Here is a 17959-nt window from a genome sequence, read left to right as displayed (position 1 = left end):
AATACTTCATTACACAGAAACATCCAAACATCAATTCAGACCGTTATTTTTTATATCATTACAGTTTACACTGTGAAGAAAAAATACCAACGGCGGCTTGACCCACTTCTTAGTTTTACAAATGGCGACTTGGCAGGCGCGCGATATTTGAATCATTAAACATCTCAAGCAAAGAAATACTGAAAAAAAATCTCCTTGGCGTTGCTGAAGTTGGTTGGTATGTTTATCTTTAATTCCGTTTTATCGTAAGTCTTCCTGGCGGATACAAATACACAAAATACAAATATAAACAATCAAATTTAAATCGTCTGAGAGAGAATTTCACTTTCCGATTTACTGGCTTCGGCCGTGTCTTCACTCAATGTCTGCGTGGCATATTAGGCCTAAGTCTAAAATGTAGGACTTACTTATGAAATCACCACGGCTATGCGTCATTTATTTCAGGCCTGCCAAAAAGACAACAACAGACAGCTACCAAACTATGGAATATGTAGATCTACGTAGTCTGCGTGATTTACTGTGTCAGTTTGGATGGGTCCACTCGGAGGTTCACACAGTTTAACCAGCGCTTTTAAATCGTTCACACTTCAATGAACCCATCCAAACTGACGTTCAATTCTTAATTATGTGTGTACATATTCTGGTACATGTAGCTCTCTACTGGTTTTCTTTGGCAGGGATGTATTTGATATGTTTCAAGTAAAAATTGTTCTTTTCATTTCATTTGTCCAAAAAGTAGGCTATGGGTCAATGGGAAAAGTGCACAAGAAACATGCATCATATGTGAATCAGATCTCATCAAAAGAAGACGAAATAAGAAGACAAAGAGAATCAATTCTTGCAGGTAAAAACAATTATGAATAAATATTGTATATTGCATTCAAGTTTCAACATTGAAACAATAGGCTGCTCATTGAATCAAGTGATAGAGAGAAAGTTTAGATTCATGTTGCAGTCATCAGAACTTATATGTCACACAAACAGGTGCTGTATCTTATCTGATGTACACTTATGGGGAACTCTGATAAGTCAGTAATCTCAATTATCTCATGTTTGGTGACAAATCCATTCAGCACTTTTCATTATGACCCCTGGTAAGTTAGTGTGGTATATTTTGATATAATTTTATTTATTTGGTAAAATGATTTAGGTCCATTTACCAACAAAATTAGCAAACTGAAAAAAAACAACACAAGAAACACACAAAAAAAACCACATGAGATCTTTGATGTTTGCCTTGATGCCAATATATCGCCTAGTTTTCATACTTTTGGACACAAAAGATCAGATGCACATGAATTTACAAATACCCCGGGACTTTGGAGCCTTTTTCACTATTGCAATACCCCACACTTTTACAATAGTATTGAGATAGTTGTCAAACTATTTTAATAGAAACTGCAATAGTAGCAAACCAACTTTAAGGCTTGATAATTATATTAATCAATGTAGTAAGAATGAATAAAGTATTTCTGACAATCCCATTTTACTTCCTGCTGCTATTCAGACCAAAGGAACCTAACTGATCTGAAGGGATTGTGTTCTTTGCTAACCAACCACAAAGGCAGGTTTGAAATTTGCATAAAATATGTTTTATTAATATACCTATTGCAACTATTGAAACTATTGATTGTTATGCATACTATCGATGACCCTATTGGCATTTTAAAATTCCTATCAATATAGTGCTACCATAGGGCACACATTAGGAATACTGATATATATTGTTACACTCTAACTTTATGGCGGAAGGTCTGGAGTTTGATCCCCAGCCGCGTCATACCAAAAGACGTTGTTACCCTGTCTGGCACTCGGCATTAAGGGGCTTAAACAAGGACTGGTCGGCTCGGAGTCAGTATACTGTGTCTGAGTGGGGTATTCATGTTAAACTGCCTCATGGTATCTCAGTGTGCTAGCACTATAAATCGGCATCAGTCCGAACTAATACAAGCAGCCACACACACATACACGTGCATGCACGTCACTACATAAGTGCAATAATCTTGGACGCGACGTTAAACCCCATTTCACCTCTAACTTTATGATCCGTCATCAAACATGCCTAGGTGATATCATTTCACCATGAGCTAGATAATGGACAGTGTATTTTAGAAAGTTTTCCCCCTTCATTTTCATTGAAATTAATACCATGTGATTCAATTTCTTATTTCCTGGGTTTATTTAAAAATCGAACTCTGCATTAAGCATGTTCTTATATTCATTTTACATCTTTGTCAAAATTACTTTTGAAAAGAACATTAATATTATCACAAGCTTTGTACAATATCCATCCTCATAAAATATTTCTTTTAAAAAAAATGATTTCTCAATGTGGCCTCCAATGTTTGAGTCTGTTATTAAATTCTGTTTCATCCTGGTTAACTGACTTAATAGTGGCTATGTTCAGACGACAATCTATTGTCATTGAAAAGTTGTCACAGACAATTAACAACTAGGAAAACGTGTATATATCTTTCTTCTTTCATTTTAGATTTTCGTAAACATTTCCAAGCAGCACCCGATGCAGTAAATAGAAGTGAAGTGAGCACAGCAGGTGTCACAGTTGTGACACACCCACCAGAGTCTGTCACATTGTGCTACTCATCGGATGCTAGTGACTCCAGCATGGGTAGTCAGGATGAAATACTTCAACGTAAACGAAGGAGAAAAACGAAGGCTGAAAGAAACAAAACAAGATCTAAATCAGTTTCTAGCAAGGTATCTTCGACAGTTCCATGAGTTTTATTTCTCACAGTTACACCATAGTGTAGAGTATTACTATTGGTATATCATTTGGCATAAATATAAAATGACACAGCAAGATTATTATATGAGCATGTGTTTCATACTGATTTTGCAAAACAAGTGTCAGAATTTTTGTATTTCCCAAGCGAGAGCAAGGGTAATACAGGAATTCTTACAGATTCTTATGCAAGTATAATAATGTTTTTATTTCCCATTATTTCTTAATTCTTTTGAGCTCCCCTTTTAGTAAAATGCAATGATCACGACTGCCGTCTCTTAAAACCATAATTGTCGATTGATCAACAATCTTCACCTTAGATGTCGTTTCTAGTGTGTGAATTATTGATAGAATTCACAGATTAATATTAATGTTTGAAACTGAAAATTTGTCATGCTACTCAAACTTTCGGTAATTACTTGTTTACCGCAGTCAACAGGTTTACAACTGGCAGATTGGAGATTGGAAAGTGGCATCAGACAAACTGAGTGTTATTGTTTTGACTGGTATTGTTATTTATCCGTTGTGAGACCTCATGTTTTGAAAATCATGGCTGCTTATATCTTGTTAACATGAAAAAAGTTGAATTCAGTTTGCACTGTAATTCTATCTTATTTTCAGAATGACTCAGACAGTAAAGCTGATGTAAACAAGCACTTAAAGACTGCTCACAGCATATCTTATGTAGGTGGTATTAAATACTGCTTATATTCATTTCACTGTTAAATAATATTTCATATTTATTGCAACCTCAACTCAGTTATAGATATTTGATGATTTTCAATCATAAGTGATTTCTTTGTAAGTGAGGAGTTTGTTATATCTGGTTACCGTTATGATAGGTAACAGTCCCTGCTTACATACCTATCTTAGGGAATAGTAAATACATGAAACTGTTCTTACATCCAGTAATATCTTGGTGTTTGTTTTATATTTGTATCCTATCTCTGTACTTCCACTTTGTCCCCAGCCATTGCGATCCAAAGGCCTCAGCCAGAGAGATGACAGTTTCAATGTTATAACACAAGGCAGATTAACAGTAAGTCTGATGCCAGTAAGACAAGCCAGCATAAGTATATTGAACATTGATAACAACTGGCTCACCAAATATTCACTAGCCAAGTATTCCACAAAGTAACAAACTTAATCCCTTGAATTATTTGTTTATTTTATGTCAGATTTGAATGTTATATTAACTGATGGCATCATATCCAGACTGTATAAGTAACAATATTATCTATAGCTGGGTGACTGGCTGGGAATTCTTGTGTTGGTAATGTGAAAACACACATGGGTGTTACTTTTGGAATAAGAACCTAAAAATGCCTTTAAGAGCACCAACACTCCAACTTTGAATGTCTTGAAATATGGATGGCTATTTCTTTGTGGATTCAATACTTGCTTAGTATGCACTATTATCTCAGAGGTGCCCACTTTCGTCTACAGTGTTATCAGAATAAAGTTTTGCACCAGTGATGAGAGGGGTAATAAGCTATCCCCTTCAGGAACATAGTAGACCACCTGGTGTTGGATAAGATAAAGAAGAATATGAGAGAGTTGAAAATATTTATTTTATACCGTGACCAAATGTAACATATCAGGGTATAGTCAACAAGGAATACTCCTTAACACTAGAGTTCTGTACTGCAGCAGCAGATGAACAATATATGAATTCAACAGTTCAACTAAGTTTAACTTAATGTCATCGAGCATAGAAGAATCTAAGGGGATTCATGCCTTTCTCTTAGTGGTCTTTCAGCCTTTGTAACCTTTGGGCAAGTGAGTGTGTATGGTTTTACGCCGTCTTTAGCAATATTCCAGCAATATCACGGCGGGGGACACCAGAAATGGGCTTCACACATTGTACTTTGGTCAAGTTCCCTGTATATTTCATGGCTTCAGTTTTGTATGATCCAGATAGTGTACTACACTGTAGTAATAATAGTTAAAGCGAAGGGGGTTACAATTTGTCTATCACTGTTGCTGGAATACATGTATTGCTAAAAGCAACATACAACGAGATTCACATGTGTCATATACATGAATATTGTTGACAGCAATGTAAAACAACCTTCACTCACTCTTTGATTTAGAAAAGTAATATCTATGGCAAAAATGTTTGGTTTATGTTTCAGAAGAGACTTGGACTCTTTAACAAGAGCAAGAAGTCAGAGACCATATCGCGAAGTAAGTGTCTTTCTGGTTTTTTGATTCCTTGAGTCTGACGTCTCACAAATCACTTTATGGTGTACATGGTATTCTAAATACAGATTTGAAGGCAAGAGCTTTGAAAACAAATTTGCAAGAATATTGTTTACAAGATAGAAATTTCATCCTGAAATATATCTCATACTTCTAGGAAATCTCTTAATTTAGAATTTTAAAAATATCTGTCAAAATATAATAACATGTATTACCTAATGCTGGTGAATACTTCAAATGATCACAAATCAGAATTATACAAAACTTGACCTTGATGTAATATGTATTATATATTTTTGCAATATGACACCACATTTTTCAACCTGAAATCAATGTTACAGAACCGATTGTGCTGACAGAATCTACAAAGAAGGAAACCGAGGACGACTTGAAGAAGATATTAAACATTCCTCATGATGATAGCTCTGATGTTCCCTTTGAGGTTGATGTGCTGACAGTCAGTGAACGGTAAGGGTCAACGATGCCCCTGCCTTTTAAATTTTTGATAAGAAATTGTTAGAAGATGTTAAAAGGAATGAGAAAAACTTTTCTCATAGGAGTCTGCAATTTATGTATACGTTTTTATATTTCATTTAAAATGTTCAAAATCATTACAGTTATTAATTTTGATTTTTTTAAACAAATATTTCAATCTGTGTCTCGTCAGAGCATTTAAGCATATGTATCTGGATATTTGTTCTTAACAATGTCAGGGGCAAGAAGTAGCCTTGAAATATCTTAACAAGGAATATAGAAGTTGTTATCCATAAAGTTAGGTTCATGTCTTCAACAATTGTATAGTATATGATCACCCTGTGACTTTTTCAGCAGTCCAGTAATGCCCTCTGGCCATTCAGCAGCAGTTTTATACCGGCCTGTGGCCAGTAAGAAGATCACACCAGTCTCCACACTGATACAGGGGAAGTCTCATACCGTCAGGTAGTAAGATATGCACCTCTCACTCAGGCAAAAAGTTGACATCAAAAGCATACACAAAGATGTAATTGTTAATTCAAAGTGTTCCTGACAATCCAAGATGTATCAAGTTTATAATCATCAATCTGGGTGGACATGTTGTAATTATCGTGTTTGAGCTGGAAGTCAGCATTGTGACTGTCTGGGCTGTTGTACGCTGATGTCATGATGATGTACACAGAGTGAGTGAGTGAGTTGGGTTTAACGCCACTTTTAACAGTATTCCAGTTATATCATGGCGTGTCAGCTTAATGTGGGGGGAAAGCTTGAAGTGATGCAGGTCTCAGCCGTTTACCACTTCGGTGAAACCCACCAGCACGGGTATGGTGCTGACAAACCTAGAAACATAACTGGGGCGAACCGTGATTCGAACCCACAATCATAGGTTTCTGGCGTGTCCTTGGGAAGCAACTCTGCACATCGAATCGCGGCGTCTCAGACGACTTGGCCACCCGTGCCCCCTTGTGTACTCAGATGTCATGATATGTATTGGGATATACGCATCTTCCTGAGGCAAGGGAGATAACTGACTCTAAAAAGTCTGGTATCCACCCTTGCTGAACTAGGCTGAAACTATGGAGTTCTATTTTGACTGGACTAACAAGTCTATGCATAGTCCAATCAAAATTGTGTAAGGAAATAAACATCCAGTTCGTAAACTCAGCATCAACAAATATTTTCCAAATCTTTTCATGCTTTTAATGAAGGTGCTCACGTGATTTGATGCAATTCATGAAGTAGGACCTGTTTTGTCCCAATATAGATTTCGATTATCGATCAGGTCATCTTGACGGGGCGGAATATGATTGGTCAGTAGGAGGGACATAGCAGGGACAAAACTCGTAATAGGCACTGGTAGGGCTTCGATCAAGCCCAGAAATTCCTGCCTAGTTCGGCAGTCGCAGTCAGTTAACTCCCTTGTCTCAGGAAGATGGGATACACATTGTTTATGATGGAATCGCTCGGGCAATGCAAACATTCTGCCACTCATTTCATAACTCTGTGTGAATCGTACACTCAGCTAAGAATATACTTGGGGCTTTCCCACCACTTTGTAAACTGAATTTGAGTGTGTGCTGTAATCTGATTGGTTGTACAACAATGTTAAATGGGATTGATCCAGGGAGAATTCAGACATTTCTGTGTGTATAAATACTTTCCTTGATGAGTATTTTTATTACTCATTCCCATAGGTGAAATAACATGCTATTTGGCTTGACCGAATGGATATGTAATTATTTACATGTCAAGTTTGATCAATATTAATCAAAACATGGGTTAGATGGATTTTTCTTCACATTCTGCTAACCAGGCCGATTCAGTTATCACAGAAGATTATGATGTCATTGTAGCCTTGACATCATTGTATTCCAAAGGGACCTCATATCTGTCTCTAGGGGCGGTCGGGTAGCCAAGTGGTTAAAGCGTTCGCTCGTCACGCCGAAGACCCGGGTTCGATTCCCGACATGGGTACAATGTGTAAAGCCAAATTTCTGGTGTCCCCCCCGTGATATTGCTGGAATATTGCTAAATGCGGCGTAAATCCATACTCACTCACTCACTCATATCTGTCTCACAAGTGTGAGGGTTCACATAGAGTAACTACAGATAACTTTTGTATTCTACTATAACATAACTCTCATTTACTCACTTATGCTTTTTGGACAAGAGTTCAGTTCCTTGTGATGACTTACCAGTGTAGTACTCAGCACTGGGTGATCCTGGATTCAGGAAGCTAATCAGGCACATGTTTCATTTGTCACTATCGTAGTGAGATGAAGTTCATGTTGTGTTTTGATATTTTGTTTCTATAGCTCCATATCCACTGGGATCTCCACTTGTCCCAACTCAGTGGAGCTAGACAATTTTTCCAAGGTCAGTATAATTGTTAGTACGGTAAAATTAAGCAAAACCTTCTATCTGAGATATTTAATTCACGACATTCCTCAGCTGATTATCTGATTCACTGATTTCCTGTTGCTATTTTATGATACTGAAGAGTAAGACATTTGTGTTTACGCCAGAGCTCCAGATAAGCTGCTTATCTGCGTACAATACGCATAAGAAATGCAGAAATACGCGGTAAAATAAAATCCAAGCGTATCAAATACGCAACGAACATTACAGATACGCTACAAAAATAAAACTTGTGCGTATCATCAAAATATTGTGAAGTAACCCTGCGTATTCGATTAGCAAATCAGCAACTTATTTTGAAATTATAAACAGACATTCCGTCAACCTTGCCAAACTCCACGATGACAGTTACATCATGATCATTTGCCATCACACTTTCTTGTGGAAGTATCATGGTATTTTTGAGTCCTATAAAGCTCTGGAACCCACACGAAACCAGTTTGCAGGGCCTAGATGAATAGTGTTTTTAAATATTCAACTTAAATACCACATGTGTAAAAACTAGTGGGTAACAGAAATTTGAATACCCAAATAGAATTACTGATACCCAATGATTTTTAAATGCATGGGTAAAATACCCACAACACCAAAAGCTTATCTGGAGCTCTGGTTTACTCTATTAATTATACAGTCCTTTTTTTCTTTAGTTCAGGTCTTTTGTATTTTGAAAGTCTTTCCTACTTCATTGGTCCTGTTATCAGTGAAATAAAAGTGACCTTTGCTGAACTTGAAAACTCTGAATGTGTTTGCTTCATGTAGGCAATACAGATATCACACAGATGTCACACAGATATCACACATCAATATCGTATTGTGACAGCTCTAACCCAAGGATGCTTATGTTAGAAATCTAAAAAATGTCTTTGATGTAAATTATATTATAACCACAGCTACAATCAATGTTCTGTTTGTTAATAGATTCTGCCAATACATGACATAGTCCAAGAATTATCACAAAAGCTGCAAGACCATAAGATATTCCGAGGAATTAGTAAGTTGCACATTACCCAGTGAAAATACCCACCCCATGCAGCTGATGATATACTAATCAATGACTCATCAATAAGTTAATCTCAGGAATTGGATGTTTTACTCAACATTTCTGTCTTCCTCATTGTCAATAAAAGATTAGCTGGGTTTAAGTCCATTTTTAAAAAATCCAATAACATTAATGTGAAATGCTTGTTTCAGAGGCTTTTGTTAATCAAATACCTTGCAGTCCATTTAATTACCACTGTTAAATTCTAAAAATGTTCCGTTTCAGACACAGTCAGGGAAATATGTGATGATCTCAACAAACAGATGAAGCACAAGTTGGTGTCATTATTACAATTTTGAATGTTGATGTTTGTGTTTCTGCATGTACTTCAGAATCATATTAATCTTCATGTATGTATCTCTGAGGTGCTGATTATGATTTTTGCAACCTAGAACCAGACGAATCTGACAGTTCTGTCAATGTACCTGTATATATTTACCTCCATTGATAAGACATTGCTTTGTAAGTCACTATTTTTTTATTTGTATCTTAACACAACTATCGCCTTTTCTCATGACTCCGAACACTTTCAGTGCCCTGCGGACTGTGACGCCTTGCTCCACCCGACTGCGGACGTGTGTATTGTCAAGTGGAGGCAGTGTTTGCAGATCACTAGCAGACAGTTTCACCCCTCAGTATATAGGTAGGGACTCAAACTTCTATCAACCCGTCAAGTTTTGGGTTAGAATAGGTCTTCAGCAACTAATGCTTTCCGTTAAAAGGCGATAATGCTTGTCTAAGAGGTGACTAACGGAATTGGGTGGTCAGGCTCACTGACCTGATTGATGCATGTCATCGTATTCCAATTGTGTGGATCGATGTTCATATCAATCACTGGACTGTCTGGTCCAGAGTCAATTATTTACAGACCATGTCATGCAGCTGGAATATTGCTGAGTTCGGAGTTAAACAACAAATAAATAAACAAACAAATCATAATTCTATCATTTTTCTGTAAAATAAGTATGAATTACAATATGTATCAGGTGAGGTGAAATTGGGTTTAACATCGCGTCCAAGATTATTGCACTTATATAGTGACGTGCGTGCACGTGTGTGTGTGTGTGTGTGGCTGCTTGTACTAGTCCCGACTGATGCCGATTTATAGTGCTAGCACACTGAAATACCATGCCGTAATTTAACATGAATACCCCACTTAGACACAGTATACTGACTCCGAGCCGACCAGCCCTTGTTTAAGCCCTTTAATGGGGACGCCAGACAGGGTAACAACAAGTACCATCTTTGACGTCTTGGTATGACGCGGCCAGGGATCGAACCCTGGACCTTCCGTTCTCCAGGCGGACGATCTACCACTGGACCACAGAGGCGTTCCAATATGTATCAGATCTCCAGATAGAATGCATTTTTGTGGAAAATTTCCCGATAAGTTTTGAGTTGCTTTCTTACAATATCCAAGAAATATGTCAGAAACCTTATTGAGTGACAACACTGTGTACTACTGAGTACCATCAGTAGGCATGTCAGTTTGCATACTTCTATTTCTTTACAGATCTTTACTGGTATTTGCCAATCGAATACAGGCATGACTTCTACATAAATCCTGCTGCAGTGAATAATGCACAAATTGTCAACTGAAACAGTAGTTTAAGCAAAATTCATTTAAAAATTATTTTTAGTCGTCATAGACACCCAATGGACGACCCAAGGGAGTTAAGGCATACTGAATACCCAGAGAAACCTATCAGTACCTACGTGAATGACAACATGGGAGTAAATTCCCCTTAGCTCAGAAAATTATCTGGAGCCCTGATGTATGAAAAACTTTTCAGTGCTTCAGTTGTCTGAAAAAGAAGTCAATCTCTAAAACAATACTAGTCTTTGCTAATTTTTTATTCAGGGGAAAAAAAATCTGAAGGTTAAATCTTAAACAATTTACTCAGCCTTAAATATTTTTGAAAAAACCCAACTCATATTGTTCTTCTGTTTACATTTCAGAGAATCCTTTCACACCTCATTCAGTGGAAAAGGAAAGAGATTCTAAAGGCTCAACTTGGGCCCACCAAAACAGAGAAACATCTTCTCTTGTGTATGAGAAAGTGGATGGGTCTGTCCAAAGTCAAGCAACCATAGCACGACATCGCCATCAAGCAGGACACAGCTCTCTACAGGACATACTAGGTGGTTCTCATCAAGTCAACCAGCCACCTACATCGGTCCGAGATCTGGCCCGCCTAGCTCAGAATACAAATCTGAGATCTCATTCTGGGATGTGTGCTTCAGACTCTGCATCCATGAATGCAATAGACCTTCTTAAACATAATGACAGCATGTGCTTGAAGCGGGAAATGAGCTGTACCATACCCAACCAGAACCAGATCAAACAGCAACCGTTGACTGCTTTAAATCTTCTAGCACAAAATGATACTTTTATGGAATCCAGAAAACAGGACAGCTTCTCAAGTCTCTCAAACAAAGACAAATATGACGTAGTGATGGCTGATGTGTTGCCCGACAGAGATGCTTTGAGTCAGAATTCAAATTCTCCGTCATCAGGTTTCCATAGCCACTCCAGTGAGAAGATTATGCCGTCAAGAAGACATCCAATTTTTGAGCAGTTGCTGAAAGGAATGGAGCCCTCCCACACAGAGGTTCCGAGACACAGCCCACTAGACACTATAGATTCTTCAGTTCTGGAGAATAGATTTAGCCATGGTGAAATGCATAAGGTAAGCCTATATAAGGTATTCAGTGGCAGACCCAGCAATGGGCTGTTGGGTTCGACCCCTGCATCTCTTTCTATTGGAATAGATGTGTATGAAGTTACAAAATCAAAATGTGACCCCTCCCCAAAACCCCTTTAAAATCCTGGATCCCCTTATTGCATTATAACAAAAAAAAAGTTTTGACAAATTAATGTATTGCTGTCATATCTCGTAACCTGTTATGGATATTATGCTAATAAATGATAACCGAGAAATGTTTTGCCAAACCATGAAGCATGTGGATTTTGAAGACTTCGAGGACTTCTTTCTTTTACTTGCACTTTGTGTCTATAGTAATTTAACCTATGACTCATCAATGTAAGACAATGAATATTAGTTCAGGGATTTTTCTCGGATTCCTAACTAAGTGGCAGGCAGATTGGGAAAAGAAATTGTTATTTTGTTCAATGTCTTGCCAAAGCCATAATATTTGTAATAACTATAATAAAACAAATTGAGAGATATTTAATTCCTATTTCGGAATTATTACAGACATCTGCTCCCGATTTGGGCCTGATTATTGGCCTCTGAACACGTCCAGAGGAGTCCCAGATTTATGAACTCCTTACCTTTAGCATACCAAGTCATCACACTCCCTGTATGGGAAATGTGTGCTCCTCAGCAGCGATAGAAACTAACAGTTTTAGTCCACTAGTCCTTATAATAATAACATATAGCAAAACCCTTAAAAATGGCAAATCTTTACTAGTCCTTTTGATACCTTAACTATTTGACAGGTGGCAAGGACTACAGGACTGGTGCCAATTTCTAAGGCTGTCCTTAGCCATTAAAATATTTTGCCCTAGTTTTCTGGGTTAGTTTATAAATGTTCATTGTCCAAAATGGACCACTTTATCTCAGATGCCAGGCTATAACCTCTAAGCTTCTACTTGAATCTTGTGCTAGCAGGTAAAAGTAATCTTAGTATGAAAACTTCTTCCAATCAAACGCTGTATCTGAAATCCAGAACATGGTTTGATGTGCCCATCATCTGCCTACCAGTACACCATAGACAATAAAAAACAGTTTGTATGAATGTCACCTACTATATTGTGGGCTTATCTACAGTAATGTTGACACCCATTAAACTTTGTTCTTACGAATACCAGAGCTACCAAGAAGCTGTGTATCAGTGTAATATTGGAATCCCCATTACCCAATTAATTATAAGTTTCTTGTGGACAAATACACCTAAAATTAAAATACAAAACAATATTATAAACAACACAGTGTGTAATATCCAAAGCGGTCTTTCCAGCATGCATATCTATATTTTTGTACAGATCTGCATGTAAATTAACTCGAATGAATAATGCACATCTCGCTCATTGTAACTTCGACAGGTATATTGCTAATGAGACATGTGACACACTTACTGTAGCACATGAACAGATGCAAGTTAGAAGTCGGATCACCTGAAACAGCATTTATTAAGCAGAATTATTATCTCAAAAGGTCTACTAATTGGTTTAAAAATACCAGATAAACTAGACCTAATTTGATTACCCATAAGAAACATTATTTGGAGCCCTGGTATAACACCTGCATAAGATTTTGCCCTCGACATTGTCATGGCTTCCTTCACTTGCTTGTTGAAGGCTGTTGTTGCTGAGTATCGAGAGGAGCCCCAGTACATGCCTCAGTTCCATGGCGACTTCTACAAGGACTCTCTGTGGTTTGAGAAGACCATCTTGTCAAGTATAGATCAAGGATCAGATCGAAGACTTCAAGCAGACATCATGGAAACTGATGTAAGGAAATGACCATGTTTTGGCTACGCTCATGTCAGTTAAAATTAAAGTGACTATTATTTTATATTAAAATGGATATGATGAAACAATAATTGGAATAACCTGTCACTTTAACTTGTCTTCAAGCATCCTTGCCAAGACCAAAATCTTCCAGAGCTGCATTTAAAAACAAACTTTTGTTTGTGTGAGAGTGATTGAATAGGGTTTTACACTGTTATTAGCAGTAGGTTATAACTGTTTTAAGCAATAATTCAGCAATTTGGACACCAGAAATAGACTTACACATTGTACCCATGGTGGGAATTGAATCTTGGTCTTTGTGGACTTATAAGTAAATGAAAAACTAGATTAGTTTGGTGTGACAGAGAATGTCAGTTTACTGTTTCTTGTATGACTGGCCATGACAGAGGGCACTCATGTAGACTCCAGAACCTTCTGTCAATAAATCAAGAGTGAAGAGCTCCTTCACATAGGTATGGGGTGATACAAACATCTACTGACTGAGTACAACATGGAATTGGCTGACATTCCAGTGTTCGGTTATCACAGTGAGGTTCTCAGTACCCTATGCCTGTCTATGAGCTGATGAATCTGAAGATATGGTCACAATGTTGCAACTCGGCCGGTTGGTTGTCTACCTATCATTGACTGTTGCTTCTTCTGTCAACCAGTTTTGTCAAAGCCAGACTTGATTATTGACATATCACTGTGATAAGCCTTAGTACTGATGCTTAAAACATCATTCACTCACTCAAGATTACAATGTGTAAAATGATATAGCCGAGCAGTAAATTGCAATCTCATTAAAATCAGATTTAGTTCTCGCTACCGCTAAACAAAGATCTGAGGACATCCCATTACGGGTCACGTGAGACCAACCTTGCGCGAACTTTGACTGACCAATGGAATGACCAATGAGAAGGCAGCTTTCTCGTGCTTTACGGCACTAATTTCAAATTGGCGACTACGCTTCGAAACATATTTTGACAAATTCTCGATTACAAATTTGAAACCTGAACAAAAGAACATTCTGGAATGGCTAATAGATGGTGTAGATTGTATGGATTTAGTCGTTAAACCCGTAACTATTGTTCGGAGTTAAAGTTTTCGAAGTTGCATGATTAGAAATCACATTCTGACTGTCACTTTCAAAATCTGGTAAGTGATGCTCTGATTGGTCGGATGAAAGGTCGTTCTGACGTGACCCGTAATGGGATGTCATCAAATCTTTGTTTAGCGGTAGCGAGAACTGAGGTCTGATTTTAATGAGATTGAGTAAATTGCAAAATGAAACCTCATTGTTGAATCTGTGCCCTTTTCTATCGCTTGGATGTCTACCAAGAATAGTCACCTATTTTGGGGTGTAATGCTGTATGTTATCACTAAACATACAGCATTACACCCAAAAATGTTTGAAATTCAATTGGCACCATTAGAAATAGGCCCTAGTACTATAGTCCTTGCCAAACAGCCCTAATAGTTAAGCTATCATAAGGATGAGTAGAAATTTGCCCTTTTTAAGGGCACTATATGTTACCATTATAAGCAGTAGTGGACTAAAACTTTAACCCAGTCCAGGCAAGCGAGCTGGTGCTTATTTCCCTTCTATCTAAATGCACAGGGAGGGCGGTCGGGTAGCCTAGTGGTTAAAGCATTCGCTCGTCACGCCGAAGACCCGGGTTCGATTCCCGACATGGGTACAATGTGTGAAGCCCATTTCTGGTGTCCCCCGCCATGATATTGCTGGAATATTGCTAAAAGCGGCGTAAAACCATACTCACTCACTAAATGCACAGGGAGCAGAGTCCCTTGAAATCACTTTACATCACCATTTATTCTCAAGTTTTGAATGTATTCTTGTCAGTGTGTACATCTGTGTCATCTCTTGTGCAGGCTCATTCCATGGACATCCTGGAGTACCTTGACCGAGGCAACCAGGACTCACCATCCACCTTTCCCCACAGCAGTCAGTCCAATAGAACTGACTGGTCAAACACTGCTGACCCATATGCTCTGCCCAAACCCATGTCACCAGATTCACCTCAGATGTTTCCCAGAAGACTGTACTAATTGTGTTGTCACAAAACTGACGAGAATCCCATTCTCCACTGACCAATATATTCAACAATCACAACCTGTATCACCTTGATGTTTTCAAAGAATGGTCACTACAGCAGATATCCTCACTCTACTGAGTTCAATATTGCCTATACTGACAACCTCTCAAGTGATTGCCACCCAAACAATGCCAGTGTTTAACACATACGCTTGTCCACGGGACAAAATACCAGTAAACATTAGTCATCTCCCTGTTTTTTCTGTAACACTGCTCCTGTACATGGCAAAGAGATATTTGTCAAATCCCGGCCGTGTTGCTATCTGAGTCTGCCTGACTGGTGTATGGAGTGTGAGCAACCTTGCTGTGTTGTCAAGCAACAGTCTAGGGTCTTTATAACGGGACCAAGCCTGCTAACACTTACTCATACAACCAGTTTCGTGGAGCATGTGTCACCTGGTCCACTTACTAGTACCTGCGTAGCTTCACATGGCATTATGTATGAAGACAAGAGTTGTTGCCATGGAGAGTGTTAGAATATTCATAGTGATAGCTTGTGATTGACGCCTTTATTTATAGATGTATCGTGTTACATGCTTTCTGTATTAATTATTTTTTCTGTTTTACTCGAATGGAAATTCTGAATTCTGAATATTTATGAAATGATGTATCACATGTATAATGAATTGTTTAATATGTACATACTAGTCATTTTCAGTTTTTTTTATTTACAAATGAAAGGCACCTGTGATAAATGCTGCAATGGACTGTGTTTAATGACATGTATGTCACCAATTTTACAAAATTATATGATGGCAGTTTGGGGGTGAAAAATGAGTTTGTGTTGTAAACTATTCATGTGTCACAATTCATCACAGAACTGATTCATTATGATAGATGTGACTATAATACAGGGTCATTGATGGTTGCATAGCAACAACTTGCCAAGGGTCCTGTAAGACTCCTGTTCTTATTCCAGGTTGCAGAGGGCAACTTCTGTGCATGATTCTAAGACACATTAATACACTGTCACTGTGCCCAAATGAATCAGGTCAATGTTTATTTGCTTTAGTCAAGACCAAGAGAAAATAGCTATATGGGTTTGGGACAAACAATAAGAGCTATCCTCAAGTGTTCAAATATTACTACTAAAAAAAGAGGGTCATTGTGATTGGCTTCAGCCAATAGTCAGAAGAAAATGTCTAGTAAAATTCTGTTTGGTCTGGTAAGCTCAGATAATAGAACAGAGCTCCAGATAAGCTGTGTATCTGCATAAACTACGTATAAAAAATGCAGAAATACCCAGTAAAATAAAATCCAAGGGTATCAAATACGCAACGAACATTACAGATTCGCTACAAAAATAAAACTTGTGCATATCATCAAAATATTGTGAAGTAACCCTGCGTATTCGATTAGCAAATCAGCAACTTATTTTGAAATTATAAACAGACATTCCGTCAACCTTGCCAAACTCCACGATGACAGTTACATCATGATCATTTGCCATCACACTTTCTTGTGGAAGTATCGTGGTATTGTTGAGTCTTATAAAGCTCTGGAACCCACTCGACACCAGTTTGCAGGGCCCAGATGAATAGTGTTTTTAAATATTTAACTTAAATACCCACATGTGTAAAAACTAGTGGGTAACAGAAATTTGAATACCCAGATAGAATTACTGATACCCAATGATTTTAAAATGCATGGGTAAAATACCCACAACACCAAAAGCTTATTGGGAGCTCTGTAGAACTCCATGTAATAACACTAACATCTACTGAAAATGATTTTCAGTGTCATGTTCGGGAAAGCAGACTTAAAGGTTTTGGCACAAGAGGAGTTGCAGGGCAACAACTTGTCAAAAGTGTTTGGGTTATCTGTTCCATTAGAAAATGCCTATGAATGTTTCTAGCAACACAATTGCTGAGACACACTTACTAATATTTAGGCTAAATAACACAAGTATGTGGGGGTGGTGGTAGAGAACTATGAGATAATTATTTTTTCATAACTTTTTGAAGATTTGATTGTAAGATAACAATTGAGGTCACTAAGGTCTAAGTGACAGATATAGTGATGAAGCTGTGATCCTAAAATGTATATTATGTCATATTACATGAAGCAATGGCAGATCATATGCCAAATGAGTGTCTGTGATAATTTATGTATTGTTGTTAAAGCCTGTTAATGTTCAACTTGAAGTACAGACCTCTGTACATTTCCTGTGTTTGTTTGTTGTTTCTTAGTCTGGGTCTGAAATGTTTTTACTTTGAAGTAGTGTATGTTGCTTAACACTGCAGTCAGCAATATTCCAGCTATATCACTGCAGTCAGTAAAAATGTCAACATGGCAAACCAGTCACTAAAAGCATCGATCCACACCACAATCGGTAAGTCACACAGCCACCTGATCTCCATTTTCGTCAACACTGGGTCTGGAATTAATCTCAACCAATGACAAAGAATAGAAATGTGCTGGACTAAAATAAGTTTCTACATCCCCAAGTTTGTTACCATCAACAGGAAAGTTTGAAGACTTACATACTTC

The 17959-nt window shown here is 37.8% G+C and overlaps 1 protein-coding gene across 4 annotated transcripts; it reads left to right on the top strand.

The window, feature by feature from the left end:
* The first annotated feature begins 190 nt into the window (after nucleotides 1–190).
* Nucleotides 191–16595, top strand: LOC139467147 (uncharacterized). Of its 4 annotated transcripts, XM_071248868.1 has the most exons (15): nucleotides 191–217; nucleotides 737–844; nucleotides 2492–2718; nucleotides 3365–3427; nucleotides 3714–3782; nucleotides 4879–4930; nucleotides 5287–5413; nucleotides 5774–5884; nucleotides 7735–7795; nucleotides 8756–8828; nucleotides 9102–9150; nucleotides 9410–9519; nucleotides 10836–11566; nucleotides 13201–13353; nucleotides 15247–16595. In XM_071248868.1, exons 2-15 carry the CDS (start codon nucleotides 751–753, stop codon nucleotides 15421–15423), a joined length of 2097 nt encoding a protein of 698 aa, XP_071104969.1. In that variant the 5' UTR covers nucleotides 191–217; nucleotides 737–750; the 3' UTR covers nucleotides 15424–16595. The 4 variants fall into 4 exon arrangements, with proteins under 4 accessions (XP_071104969.1, XP_071104967.1, XP_071104971.1 ...); XM_071248866.1 differs by lacking the exon at nucleotides 191–217 and having other exon boundaries at nucleotides 690–844; XM_071248870.1 differs by lacking the exons at nucleotides 191–217; nucleotides 13201–13353 and having other exon boundaries at nucleotides 690–844.
* The last annotated feature ends 1364 nt before the right edge of the window (nucleotides 16596–17959 follow it).

This window comes from Haliotis cracherodii, unplaced genomic scaffold, assembly GCF_022045235.1.
Source record: "Haliotis cracherodii isolate W230 unplaced genomic scaffold, xgHalCrac1.p SCAF_19, whole genome shotgun sequence".
Taxonomy (NCBI): Eukaryota; Metazoa; Mollusca; class Gastropoda; order Lepetellida; family Haliotidae; genus Haliotis; species Haliotis cracherodii.
Note: the sequence above shows the minus strand (reverse complement) of the source record. Positions and strands in the feature narration are given on the sequence as shown.

Coding starts and splice junctions, on each gene's coding strand:
- LOC139467147 (XM_071248866.1), top strand. CDS start 691: ATGTTTCAAGTAAAAATTGTTCTTTTCATTTCATTTGTCCAAAAAGTA. Junction 9,151..9,409: donor AACAAACAGATGAAGCACAA/GTTGGTGTCATT, acceptor GAACACTTTCAG/TGCCCTGCGGACTGTGACGC. Junction 13,354..15,246: donor CAGACATCATGGAAACTGAT/GTAAGGAAATGA, acceptor TCTCTTGTGCAG/GCTCATTCCATGGACATCCT.